At 43.2% G+C, this 12,974-nt stretch overlaps 1 protein-coding gene across 3 annotated transcripts in view; it reads left to right on the top strand.

The window, feature by feature from the left end:
* Nucleotides 1–351: 351 nt before the first annotated feature.
* rap1gapa (RAP1 GTPase activating protein a) overlaps nucleotides 352–12,974 on the top strand; it is a 52,253-nt gene continuing 39,630 nt past the window's right edge. Inside the window, exons 1-2 of one of the 3 annotated variants that reach the window (XM_056422375.1) lie at nucleotides 352–410; nucleotides 11,031–11,066. In XM_056422375.1, coding sequence (XP_056278350.1) covers nucleotides 367–410; nucleotides 11,031–11,066 — 80 coding nt within the window. In that variant the 5' untranslated portion in view covers nucleotides 352–366. Of the gene's footprint in view, nucleotides 411–11,030; nucleotides 11,067–12,974 lie in introns of those variants that run through there. The other 2 variants (XM_056422374.1, XM_056422386.1) reach the window with 2 other exon arrangements.

The raw sequence follows: 12,974 nt of genomic DNA on the forward strand, positions 1-12,974 counted from the left end.
CATTTGTCTACACCCTGTTTAACCAGCTGTCAAGGACAGGGAGTGTTGCAAGGCTTATTTTATTTAATGCCAAGAGCAGCCCCCCCCCCCCCCCCCCCACACACACACACTCCTGCCCCTCCCTCCCCCTTCCTCCCTCATCCTCTTCTCCCCCTGCTTGAGAAGGAGGCGTGTGTGCAAGGAAGAGGCAGCGCACGTCAGCCGACACTGCGGGATTGGAAGTCAGACGGCAGGCAAAACATACGCACGCACGCACACACACGCACGCACGCACACACACTCACACACGCGCACAAATGCTCAGTCAGCGTTAGTGACACAGGTGCTGGCTCCATTCAGCAGTGAGTTAACTGACTCACTGCCGGCATGCCGCAGAGAAAGAGGAGTTTTACTTTTGGAGCCTACGGAGGGTAAGAATGAATATCCTAATAATTTGCAGAACACACTCGTCTCATCGTTGTGCGCGTGTTTGAAGAGTGTGCAGATTTTGTGTCTGTTTTTGTGATGCATTTGCACTTTAATGTCATTGAATTGATGCTATCAGCTTTTGTCTGAAACACATGAGTTGTCAATATTTCTGTGGCCTTCTATCTATTGGACCCAATACAGCTGTTTCTGTTGGAAGTTGTGTTTATAGTCAGTGCTGTCATGGTGTCAGATGTGGAAGCATAAAAAACAGAGAAAAGTAAAAGCCCCAACGGAGCTGAAGGTAGAATGGGTGTGAATTGTATGTTGTCAGTCGGCACTTATGTCTCCAGTGTTTGTGTGACACCCACTTCAGACTTTACAGGATACTGGACCGTACACGCACCGTCAGCAGAGAGCTTCTTAATGGCCAAAAGGTCAACAGGTGTTTACATGCAACTGCCTGCCTGACTGCCTTTCCTCATGGATAAGGTTTGTGTACATGTGTATTATTGTTTAGGCTTGTGTTGAAGGCGGCCTCACTAATAGAGACATGTAATACAAATGCATTATGGGCGGGTGCAGACTTTGGTTCCACAGGTCGCTTGTTTGGTAATAAATTCCTATAGTTTCTTGGTAAGAACCATATAATTAGGGACTAATGATGTGGGAAATATAGACAGTTTTCAATTGATACTCTTGAAAATCCTTGTCTTCACCTAAAGCTAAAGTCAACTTCAGCGGCCAATGAGTTCAAGCTGTGACCGACCGGTGGTTCTGGTGCCCGATGTGTTGAGTGACGCGATGTCCACCTGGACGCGTTTTGTTACATTGGTGTTAAAACTTAAGGCAGTTGCTTTTTTCTTGGTTTTTTCGGAAGTATAATGACTATTTGCCTTCTCTGTGTGGGAGGAATCCCCAAATGGTTCGATAGAGAAGCTCAGGGAACTGTCTTCTCTTAAAGTTAACCAGAATCTAATGAGCAAAAACCACCCGTTAGTCTTCGTCCTTGTAAAGTCTTTTATCTTGCAAAAGCGAGAAATAATTGCGAGGAATAATTGAAAGCAGTTTTGATGAAGCATAAATCTCACCTTTTGTGTTGCTAATGGTCCATTGGGTAGGTGGGAGGGAAATACCCACTTTAAGCACCAGTCCCGGGCCTTAATGGGTCACCAATGAGCCCGTTAATGCTGGGCACACCACAGTCAGGTGAAACCGATGCCACAGTAGTACACTTACTGGAACAAGCGACACTAAGTTGACATTCATGCCATATGGGAAGTGTTTGCAAAACAGTATTTTCTTGCCTTTACAAGGATAAAAAACAACCGTTTGTCTTAGAGAATGTCCATCTGGTGAACTGCCCCACCAGACGTCTCTCTGAGCTTGTTTTGTGAACCGTGTGAGACTGTGGAGAACACGGCCAGATAACTACAAGTAACACCAATTGAAAGGTCACAGGACTAACATCATTGTTTCATTCATCGTTAGGTGCCAGGCCAATTGAAATGCCGCTACGGGGCATTTTATGGATTAGACGTCCCGTCGTGGCATTTCAATTGGTCCACTTCTAATTGATTCATTCCAATCATTTGCTTGTGTACTCCAGAGAGTCCTCCAGCCACTGCACAGCATAGCAAAAACGTTCTTTTTCTGTTTTCTGTAAGGCGGTGGCCTTGAATGACTTGGCATTTCGATAGGTCAGTCTGATCGCTGACATCAGTGAGTGGTCTGTAATACACTCGCTACAATCCCATTGGTATTCACTGAAGGAAACGCAGCCCCTCTGTCCTCTGTCTTTCTCTGACGCAGCATGCTCTATAATTTTGGCGTGAAACATTAAAAGAGCTGCCACTTTAATTTGAGTAGTTATGTGTTTCACTTTGGATAGGTTATAGCCCTGTCCCTTTAACATTATACTGTATTTTGGCAGTAAAACTGTTCCTAATTCAAGTGTAACCATGATGTTGCAACAGTGAGCTTTCACATCCTTTTATTTTTCTATCCTTTTGGATCTGCTCTTAAATGCCTGCTCTATGTCCCACGAGGTCCCCTGTAGCTACTATACAGTATTTGTTTGTTCGGCTGTCTCCTATCCTCATCAACCAACACATCATGAACCTAACACAGACCTATAGCCTGTGTTAGCGTAACATCGAAACACTGGACGAATGTGTGTCAATCGTGTTCAAAATCCACAGAGTGGAAAGACTCTAATTAATTAGAAATGTGAGGCCTTAATTGTATTTCACATTCTCTGGTCAGCTGAGTTAGGAGTGACGATAGACTTTTAGCGTGTTTCCCAGTGTTGGACCGATTCATGATGGCGTTGGGAGAACATGTCTAACATGTATCTCATCAGTTTGTGGCTCCAACAAACAGGCGAGCATGTTCAGGTTTCCCTTTTGATGAAAACCTTTGTTCACTGCTGTTGGAAAACAACAAGAGGCTTCCATCTCAATTCTTGATTATCTATTGTCTAAGGCGTATTGTATTTGTACCATGGACAACAGAGAGGGTATTTTTGTTTGACGGAAGCAAATGTTTGCATGACAAAAGATGATTCGATCTCAAGGCAGAGCTACTTCAGAACAGGAGGCCACTCGAGTACCTTACCAAGGGCAGGGGTAAAACAAACAGGGGATGTAGAGCAACCAGAGAGCCCTTCAATGCATACCCTGTTCGTCCACCGTGGATATTTACTTTGACATTCACATTCGTATTCACAATGGCAAGCCATCCACGGAGAACAATGGGGTGGGAAGGCACTGGGTGAGCTGCAGTTAATTATCTAATGCTCATGGCATCACCAATTGTTAAATTATTTTTGATTTGAAAAGGATAAAAACATTTCTATTCTAGTCTTATCTGGTCCCACTTTGACTGCATGTATTCCGATTAGTTTGGTCCCAAATAGATGAGTTGCTGCAGTCATGCCAGATAATTTGACTGCAACATTATGGCATTTGACACAGTTAAAACTTAACAAATGACGTGGTTCTGGTTGCAAATTAACACCAACAAGAGAGCAAAAACTGGTTGACTCTAGCACGATAAAGTAACTTATAAGGACATTGACAATATGAGGCCAGATAGCAGTCAAATGTATCCTGGTATCACCAAATGGCATATCAATAACATGATTATAGCACGATATGACATGCAAAAAGTCCTTAAAAGTGGCGTGCCATTTTATGCCTTTCCATCTGCTTCCCTTCATCGTACCAGTTCACCAGTAGCAGCATCTTTTTCATTCCATTCTCTCTTCAGAAACAATTTATCAGAACAATCTATATCTTGCTATACACCAGATTTCATCGGACACACATGTCACATTGAGTAAACAACCTAATGGTGTCAACAATAACTCACGGGCCGCCGCTCTGCACTCATACGGCATTTACAGCTGATAGGCGTCAACACGGAAGCCCAGCGCCCTGGATCTTGCAGTGCCTACTAGCAGTAAGCATAGCTGTGGTACCAGCGTGTGTGTGTGTGTGTGTTTTCATATACACTGTAACCTACTGTACTGTAGCTAAATAAGAGCATTGAACCACTTCCACGCTCATTTCTCTGTCAATGGATACATTCAGTACGCTGGGTCAAGATACAGTATCCTACAGTATCCAGTCTCGCTCTGGTCATGTGGGGCTTGACAATGTGAGTGTTATGTATACAGATATTGTTCAGTGTGACGCCAGGCCTCTTGTGTCTCGCTGTTTTTCTATTTTTGATAGTATCCAGTTTCTATCCCGAAGCATGATAGATAGATAGATAGATATATACTTTATTAATGCCCAAGGGGAAATTTGTCGTCACAGTAGCAGCATCAATAAACTAAACACACGAGAATAAAATATAAAATATAAAAAAAACAGGGATGAAAGATATAGATGTATACAAGTAAAATATAAAATACAAAATGAAGTATATATAAGTATATAAAATGAAACATATGTATATATATATACACACATAACGCATAATGGCTAAGTCTGATACTAGAATACATTTGTTTACTATATGTAGGTGGGGATTTGACAAATGCCTCATTGAAAGTAGACTGAATTGGCTCACATGCTGTATTTATCCAGAGCTTTAACCTGTCTTGTTTTTCGCTGAATAGATGTCGGCCTGTGGCTTGGTCCACCACTTTGGTCCAGATTGAAACTTTGATGGATTCTCATAACATTTTGCCTTCTTCTCTCGCACTACAGATAAATTGACATTTTGTACTTCGAGGGAAACATTTTGACAACTACAACAATAACAGTTGGATGGATTGTCAGTATATTTTGTAGACGCACTCGCAGTCACTGAGGTTGAATTGCAATTGCTTTTGGTGATGAATTGTTCTGTTCAGTGCAAATGAGCAAATGTTAGCATGCTAAAATGCTAAGATGCTGAACATGGTCAACATCATAGCTACAACACATCAGCATGTTAATATTGTCACTGTGAACATGTTAGCATGTATCTGCCTCAAGTCTAACAGAGCTGCTACTGTGGGAACTCTATATTTCAGGGGTCATCAACCTTGGATCAATGGTGGCACGCGGTAGCCTTGACCAGTGGCAAATTATTTACGGTCGTTAGTAGAAGCACTAATCATGATTTCACCACAATTTTATTGTTGACGGAGGAAAGAAGAATAATTTCTGTGCAAGCCTGGTTCACTGGGATCATGTTCTTAGTTTCACAACATCAGTTAATCCTAACGTGTCTCTCTCACTTGTGTTATAGTATGTGGACTAGCAGCAATGAGTTTATAATTGAGTTTATTCTTGATGAATATTAATGTCCGAGGGTTATGACTTCAAGTGTCTTTACAGTCAAAAGCTTAGCGAGCATCTGAAAACTGAAAGCTGTATTAAACGACTGTATTGATTGTTCAGGTATAGGCTACTCCCAGACCTTTGTAGATCATTTGGTTAGTGATGTGTTGAAATTTAGAGTGCCTCTTATATAATTTCAGATATAGAATTAGCACTGCAAGAACTTTTTAGTGAAGCAGAACAACAAACTTGTTTGCTTTAAGCTGGATTTCCTCCGGGCTGACTCCTCAACTCCATCTGGTGACCTACTTGCCACGAGCAGAGTTGCTGACTTGATATGTACCGCAGGCCTCCGCTAATTCCTGCAGTGAAGAAAATCTTTAAAAGTTTAACAGGGAAGAAATTAGGAAATGTGGAATTGTGCTTAAAGTCAGATTAAATGTAATGAACTAGCTGACACGGTGATGGCCGAGGGTGTCCTGGGCCCGCCTTGAGCCTTCCCATCCCTCGCTGCATTTTGTTTCCATGGAAACCAAGTTGTGGTTGTTACCTAGTTGAGAGCGTGGAAGAAGCATGAAAAACAGTCAGTAATTCACAACATTACGGTAAATGTAAAGCGACTGATAGTTTTCGTGTCCCCTGAAATCTGAAAACAACGTTATTAATGTATCCTTGAGCAATACACTTAACCCTGAATTGCTCCCTGTAGTTGTGTCTATGGCGTATGAATATAATATGTAAAGTGTCTGAGTATCTTAAAAAGCGCTATCTAAATTAAATTGATTATTAATAATATTATGAAGTGTGAGGAGTGAATGGCAGATGTATGAAAAATTAAGTACAAGCCTAAGTAACTAGAGTCTTCCTGACTGAACTCACACTGGAGCTTCATTTCCTGCCATCAGACAGCTTACATAGCCCTTCTATTGCTTCTAGCCAGATGTCAGGCATGTATAATATTTGAGTGGAGGCATGTTTTAGCAGCATAAATAATCATAATCTTAGACAAATTTATATTGATCCATCCCAATATGATGATATGAGGTCTCAGCTCTGGGATATCATGATGTGTTTTATAGCCGAGTGTGCATAATAAGGCACATTTCCTGTATTGTTTTTTTGCTATTTCAATTTGGAGCCTTTATCCAATAATCTCGACACACCCTGGTTGATTTAATTTTATGTGAATTCCATGAAACCTGAGAATGGGTGAGGAGCACAGGATGAGGTTGAGAAAATGTTGTTCTTAGTGATGCAGTTCATCTGAAAACAGCTCTCCTCTTCACTTCTCAAGAGCAGAGCCGACGGCCCATACGTATTATATCTTTCTGCCAAGGGCCAGTATGCATTCCACTTAAGATGGTGCTCTGATTATCTGCACACACACGTGTCTGTCAGGCTCGGTGAAATCAACACTAGATTTGTGACACCACAAAATCCATTTCAATGTCAGTGCGTGTCCCGTCGAGACCTGAGGTTGAAAAAGACCAGCGCTCTTTTGCGCTGAGGGGAATCGGGCGACCTCCTACTCCACCAACACCAGTCTGCTGATTCCTGACTCCACAGCACAGTGAACAATCAAACCCCACGGGGCCCGTTTCCTCTCACTTACACCGTTTTCTGAGAAGGAGGAAGCTTTTAGCTTTCATTTATCTTTTTGAGAATTTCTCGCAACAAAAGAAGAAGTGCCAAACAATGTTTTGGTTCTGTACACACATTCACAAATATACATATGTGTGTGTGTAGTGTTGTGCTGTGTGCTGCATACTGTCTGGTGTGATCGCAGTGTGTGTCTGTCATGTACTCTTGCCCCTGAGCTGTGTGTTTGCCCCTCAGCTGTGCGTCTATGTTGGTGTCTGTCAGACAACTGCTGGTATTCATGATCCTGGACTGAGACACTCTGTCCTTCATGCAGCGATGTCATCGGTCCAGCTGGCCGGTCGTAGTATCGTATCTGATGCTGTTGTTGGCGGACCCTCCTGGCATCTCCGTGGCTGACCACCTTTGGGTTGACGCTGCTGGTCCGGGTGCTGGGCAGGATTGAGGGTAAGCGGCCGCTCGGGAGCAGCTTGGGTTGCTGCTCTGAAGTGTTACGATACACAAGGAGACTCAGAGAGGGGTCTCTATGATCAGCTTCAGGGACTTGGCAATCTGCACATGTTCCTCAGAGAGACTATAGCCTGGGCCTAGTGCGGGGGCTTGTGGTTATTTGGGTAAACTCCCATGTGCTGGCAAATATTTAAATTATCTTCATTCGTACTGAGGGCCAACAGTCTCTGCTATGCCGTTCATGGCGAAGGCCAGTTGTGCTATTACATTTCATTTAGCTGACGCCTTTATCCAAAGCGACTGACATTCATACACCGTAGACACAGCTACGGGGAGCAATTCGGGGATAAGTGTCTTGCTCAAGGACACATCGACTAGGGCTAGCGAATGCAGGGATTGAACCGCTGATTGAAAGACGGACCTGCTAACGGTTAGCCAACGACCCAGAGTCGCCACGTAGCGATGCTATGTCGCTTGCGGAGCTCGAAAAACACCTTCTGCAACAGTCTACTGTGAGAATATGCCAATGTGACCTGCATCGTTTCTGCCAACAGTGAGGTATGGATGATGATGATGTCATTCATCACCAAAACCCCTTCGATCTGTCACATCACCCCTGTTCTACAACAACTCCACTGGCTTCCCATCAAACACCGCATTGACTTTAAGATCCTGCTCCATGCATTCAAGGCCCTCCACAACCTCGCCCCTCCATACCCGTCTCACCTCCTCCAAATCAACATCCCCACCCGGTCTCTCAGGTCTGCCTCCTCCATCATCCTGACTGTCCCCCCAGCTCGTTTGTCCACCATGGGGTCACGAGCCTTCAGCCGCTCTGCCCCTCGCCTCTGGAACTCCCTCCCCCCTGACATCAGAAACATTGACTCTATCACTTTATTCAAAACTCACCTCAAAACTCACCTTTTCAGGCAGGCCTATGCCTGACCTGTTCCCCTCTTGGTTGCTCTGCTGCAGACTGTTCTGCTTTTTAACTGTTTTGCTTTTTAACTGTTCTGCTTTTTAATTGTGTCCATTTTTAAATATGTTGTACGGCGACCTTGAGTGCCTTGAAAGGCGCCTTATAAAATGAATGTATTATTATTATTAATCTGGATAGTTCCAGTATTTGGCTAATGCTCTGGAGGCGCATCCTTTCTTGAACATCTTTCTCAGCTGTGTGTCTCTTTCAGCGTCACTGACAGGTACGATCCCGGATACCGTGTGTGCCTGCATGTCCATGCCTGCATCCTGGACAGAAAGTGACTTCCCGGAGAGATTATCTACCTTCGTCATGTAACCACATGAACTGTTGTTAAGGTGGCGCATAGGTGCGCTTGGAGCTCTTAAGGTGCAAACTTCGACACATGCCATGGATTGTTTCTCGCTCGCTCACCTTTTGTCTTTGGGCGGCTCCATGGTTGTAATCTTGGCTGGATCAGGTTTAATTACGTCTTTAATGACACGGTGCCCAAAATAGTTGACCTCGCTGGCATAGATGGTGCTCTTCTAACTCTCTCTTCTCGGGTTGAGCTCTAGTCCTTGCTCTCTGAAGCGCTGCTTTACGGCACGGAGGTTTTTCGTCAAGGTAATCCTTTTTCCTGCCATAGATGAGGACGTCATCGACTTTCTCTGGTTGTTGAGAGTAAAGGTCAGTGTGGCCACTTGTTGACCTCGTTCAAGTACTTGGCTTAGGGTTCGGGGTGTTCTTATACTGGCATCTGATGTTGCACTAGTCTCTGACAACTAGTCCCTCACCACCATAATCATAGATTAGGCGATTTAACCTTTGTGTTGCCTTAGGGTCATTTTGACCCGAATCAATATTACACCCTCCCCCCGCTTTAGGATTAATTTGACCCCATTCAATGTTTAATGTTGGTGTTCTTTCGGTAGTCAACAAACAAACATAAAGTGCCTCACACTTAAACTTGGAAAACAATATTAATTCTAATAATTTTCTGGAGGTTTTAATTGCTGGCGTCAAATTGAACCCAAAGGGTAAAATATGTTAGTAAATATAAAGGTAACAGGAGGGTGAAACATTGAATCGGGTCAAAATGACCCATAGGCGGGGGGAGGGTGTAATATTGATTCGGGTCAAAATGACCCTAAGGCAACACAAGGGTTAAGGGTTGTAGATTATATTGTTCACAAAACATCTGAAAAAAAGTGTGTGGGAATGACATTAGCAGAGTCTAACTTAAAGCTCACAGCGGTTCTGTTTGGACCAACTTGCACATCTGGAAAGGCGTGCTCTGTATCATTAATGCCATTTCCATGTGTCACTGCATCAATGGGCAAATCTTCATTCATATTCATGTCTCGCCCATGTCATGCACTGTGTGCGCTCCTTTTTCCGACACACCTTTGCAGAATATTTTGTCTGTCGCATATCTTGCATTGCTTTCCATTAACCGCTCTATTGTTTTTGTGGGTAATTTGTAGTGACATGTTTCTTTGGCGGGACGTACGCTAGTAGTTAAATTCCAGTGTCTCACTTTCATCTGCATCAAGTGTCCATGTGTTATAAACGTCCCAACCTTTATTTCTGACCCTGGCGAGGAGGTGGTGTCGTTTTTCATCCTCAGCTTTCCACTTGAATGGGCCAGAAAACATTACGTTTAAAGTCTTTCCACAGACCTACAATTATGGGTTGTATTCATACAATCTTTACAATCTTAACATTGCAATGGCAGAAGTAGTTGCAGAGGCAGCTATAGGAGCCCTGAGACGCATACTAAGCATTCACTTTTTTCCTGTCTCACCCCCACCAGCTTTCACAAGAGACAGACCTGCAGCCATGAGCCACTCGCTGGGCCGTAGTGCAGGAGTTATCAGGATAAAATGTCCACTTTGTTGTTGCCAGTCAAGTCAAGTGCTGCATCCCAGGAGATGTTAGTGTTTATTTATGATGGTAATGTTTTGCAACTAGAAGCAGAGAAAATGTATGTATTCCTTTTTGTGTGTCAGATTGTTCAACGCCCTGCCTTATGGACTTAAATATCATAATGTATGTATTTCTGGTTGATGAGCAGAGGTATTTCTTTATGAATTACACCTGTCAGACATGATGTTTCTCCTGCACACACGCGGTGCCATCTATTGGCAGAACGGAGCTCTGCATCCCAACCTGAGCAGTTCGAGACGCTGCTGCATCGTCTGGTTATTGTTTGGGGGGGGGGGGGGGGGGGATTACGGCACACATCTGTTTTTATAAAGCAACATAAGGACAGCTGATAGTTTATTCTTGACTGACACTGAGTAATGAGCCTCAGAGCGCGATTTCAAACCAGGACAAGACGCATTATTTTCTCAAGAAAAAACAAGTTGGTAATCATCCTTTCATCCTCGGAGATGTTACTTCAACAGATGGCAGGAGTTATTTTAGGATAACCCGGCCCACTGAATAAGCAACCCTTTTCAGTTCAGTGGACTCCTTATAAGTGGAAAGGATGGAACACTTTCCTTCTGTGCTTTCCACACTTAAATTAGTCCGGGTAAACATAAATAAATGCTGGCAAGAGCATGAAAAGGATCCGAGTGTGGGACTCAGTTATATGCCATCTGGTGATAATGTATTCTAATTTGTCATGTCTTTCTTATTTATTGAAAATATCATTTTTCTAAACAAAGTATAGCTGACCTCCTCTCTTCATTGTTTTCATAGATTCATAGAGGTCTTTTTTTAATTTATTTTTTACACAGATTAACCCCCAACAAAGACAACTAGAATGTTGTGAAATTAGTTTGTCTTATTATTGTTTATAACAGCTGTATGTTGTTTTTCTGTGTGTTTTGTAGAGTTGACAAGACATTCTCCAAGACCAGAAGCTCATGGTGAGTTTTCCCTCCCTGTCAACAACTGTATTAAATGACGACGGCACGTCGAGACGATGACAGTTTGTTATATGTTATACATCTCAGCCATGCAACTTTTACATTTTGACAAACAAAACACATGGGATTACAATTCTTCAAGTTCACTGGAGTGGTGCTCAAAAGCACTGGCGCAGACCGGCCTTGTGTGTTTTTTAAATGTGTGAATCAGTCGACCGAGTCGAGCGAAAGTAAGACGAGCGTGTGTGTGTGGGGGGGGGGAATGGATACCTGGTCCTCTGCAGCTCTGGCAGGGCCGGAGTGCTGCTGCGAGCGGCACGTGGAGTCTGGCAGGGAGCCGAGCATGCACACCTCTTGCCACTGCGGATAGATCACTCCATCCCTGATAGCTTTAGGTCTGTCTGACTGCAGCAGGTTAAACAGCGCCTCGCCGCAGTATCATCCCTCCTTCCCTCTGGAATACAGGAACGGGAGGATCTCTCTCTCTCTCTCTCCAGCTACAGGCCTGCATTACTCAGCAGTGGCTGGCCTTGTGTGCAGGAACTGCTGACTGGCCATCGGGCTGCCACTGCGTCACACTGGAGCACATCGGCTACACCGCACGGTAGAAAAGAAGAGGAGAAAGCACTGGATAATCTAAAGGAGGATATGAAGCAGCACCGTAACTGTGAATAAGGATTTCAGGCGTCAAGAGGAGGGAGAATGAAAAAAAGAAGTTAGTGGCTAAGATGACATGGCAGAAAGAGAAAGAAGAGAACAGTGTGATGGCGTCAGACAATACATCTAGAGTTCAGCAGAGTTGCACTTGCTGCCCTTCGTCACGTTTCTTCGTCATGCACTTCATCAAAGCAAGAAGGATTTCAACAAATGCTGCTGAATGAATTCGGAGGATCTTTCTCATTGTGTTAATAGAATTCAGTGTTCATACTGGGCAGGACAGACCAATTTCTAACAACAAAAAACAACTGTGGTGCCCTTGGAAAGGATTCTTCACTCTGATAGGCCGAAGGACAACAATGCCAGAGTCCAACTCTTCCTCCAGGTTCTGTATGTTAAACAGGATGTGACTGGAAATTAGAGCAGTTAGTTTAATCCTCCGACATCAAAATGCCGTGCTCACCTTTCCGAATTGGAAGGCCAAGAAAATTCTGGTGAGTTTTCCTTCTTAACCCTCCTGTCGCCTTAGGGTCATTTTGACCCGATTAAATATTTAACCCTCCTGTCGCCTTAGGGTCATTTTGACCCGATTCAATGTTTCACCCTCCTGTTACCTTTATATTTACTAACATATTTTACCCGTTGGGTTCAATTTGACGCCAGCAATTAAAATCTCCAGAAAATTATTAGAATTAATATTGTTTTCCAAGTTTAAGTGTGAGGCACTTTATGTTTGTTTGTTGACTACCAAAAGAACACCGACATTAAACATTGAATGGGGTCAAATTAATCCTAAGGCGACACAAGGGTGTAATATTGATTCGGGTCAAATTGACCCTAAGGCAACACAAGGGTTAAACCTGCCTGAAGATATAGTTTTGATGATAACTGCATGACTATACAATCATGCATAGGAATTCAGTTTGCCTGGCTGATGCATGCAGTCCTCTGAAAGGCCAGAACATACATTAGGAATGAAAGCAACCTGTGTATTTTTTTTACGACAAAGAAGCAATGTACTAAGGCATATCTATAATATAGATAATCAAACACACAGTTTTATTAGTTGATATAAAACTTTATTTGTAAAGCAGCTTTTGTACAGATTAGTGCACTTTAAAGTGCTTGTTAAATTGACTGACTAGCTTATAATGAAACGATACAAATACAAAACTATGCGAGTGACTGGTGCCACAATGAATAATGGTAAGAACAATGAAAGAGATTAAAAGGAAAAAAAAGATCAAACCA

This window comes from Pseudoliparis swirei, chromosome 9 (genome assembly GCF_029220125.1).
Source record: "Pseudoliparis swirei isolate HS2019 ecotype Mariana Trench chromosome 9, NWPU_hadal_v1, whole genome shotgun sequence".
In the NCBI taxonomy this organism is placed as follows: Eukaryota; Metazoa; Chordata; class Actinopteri; order Perciformes; family Liparidae; genus Pseudoliparis; species Pseudoliparis swirei.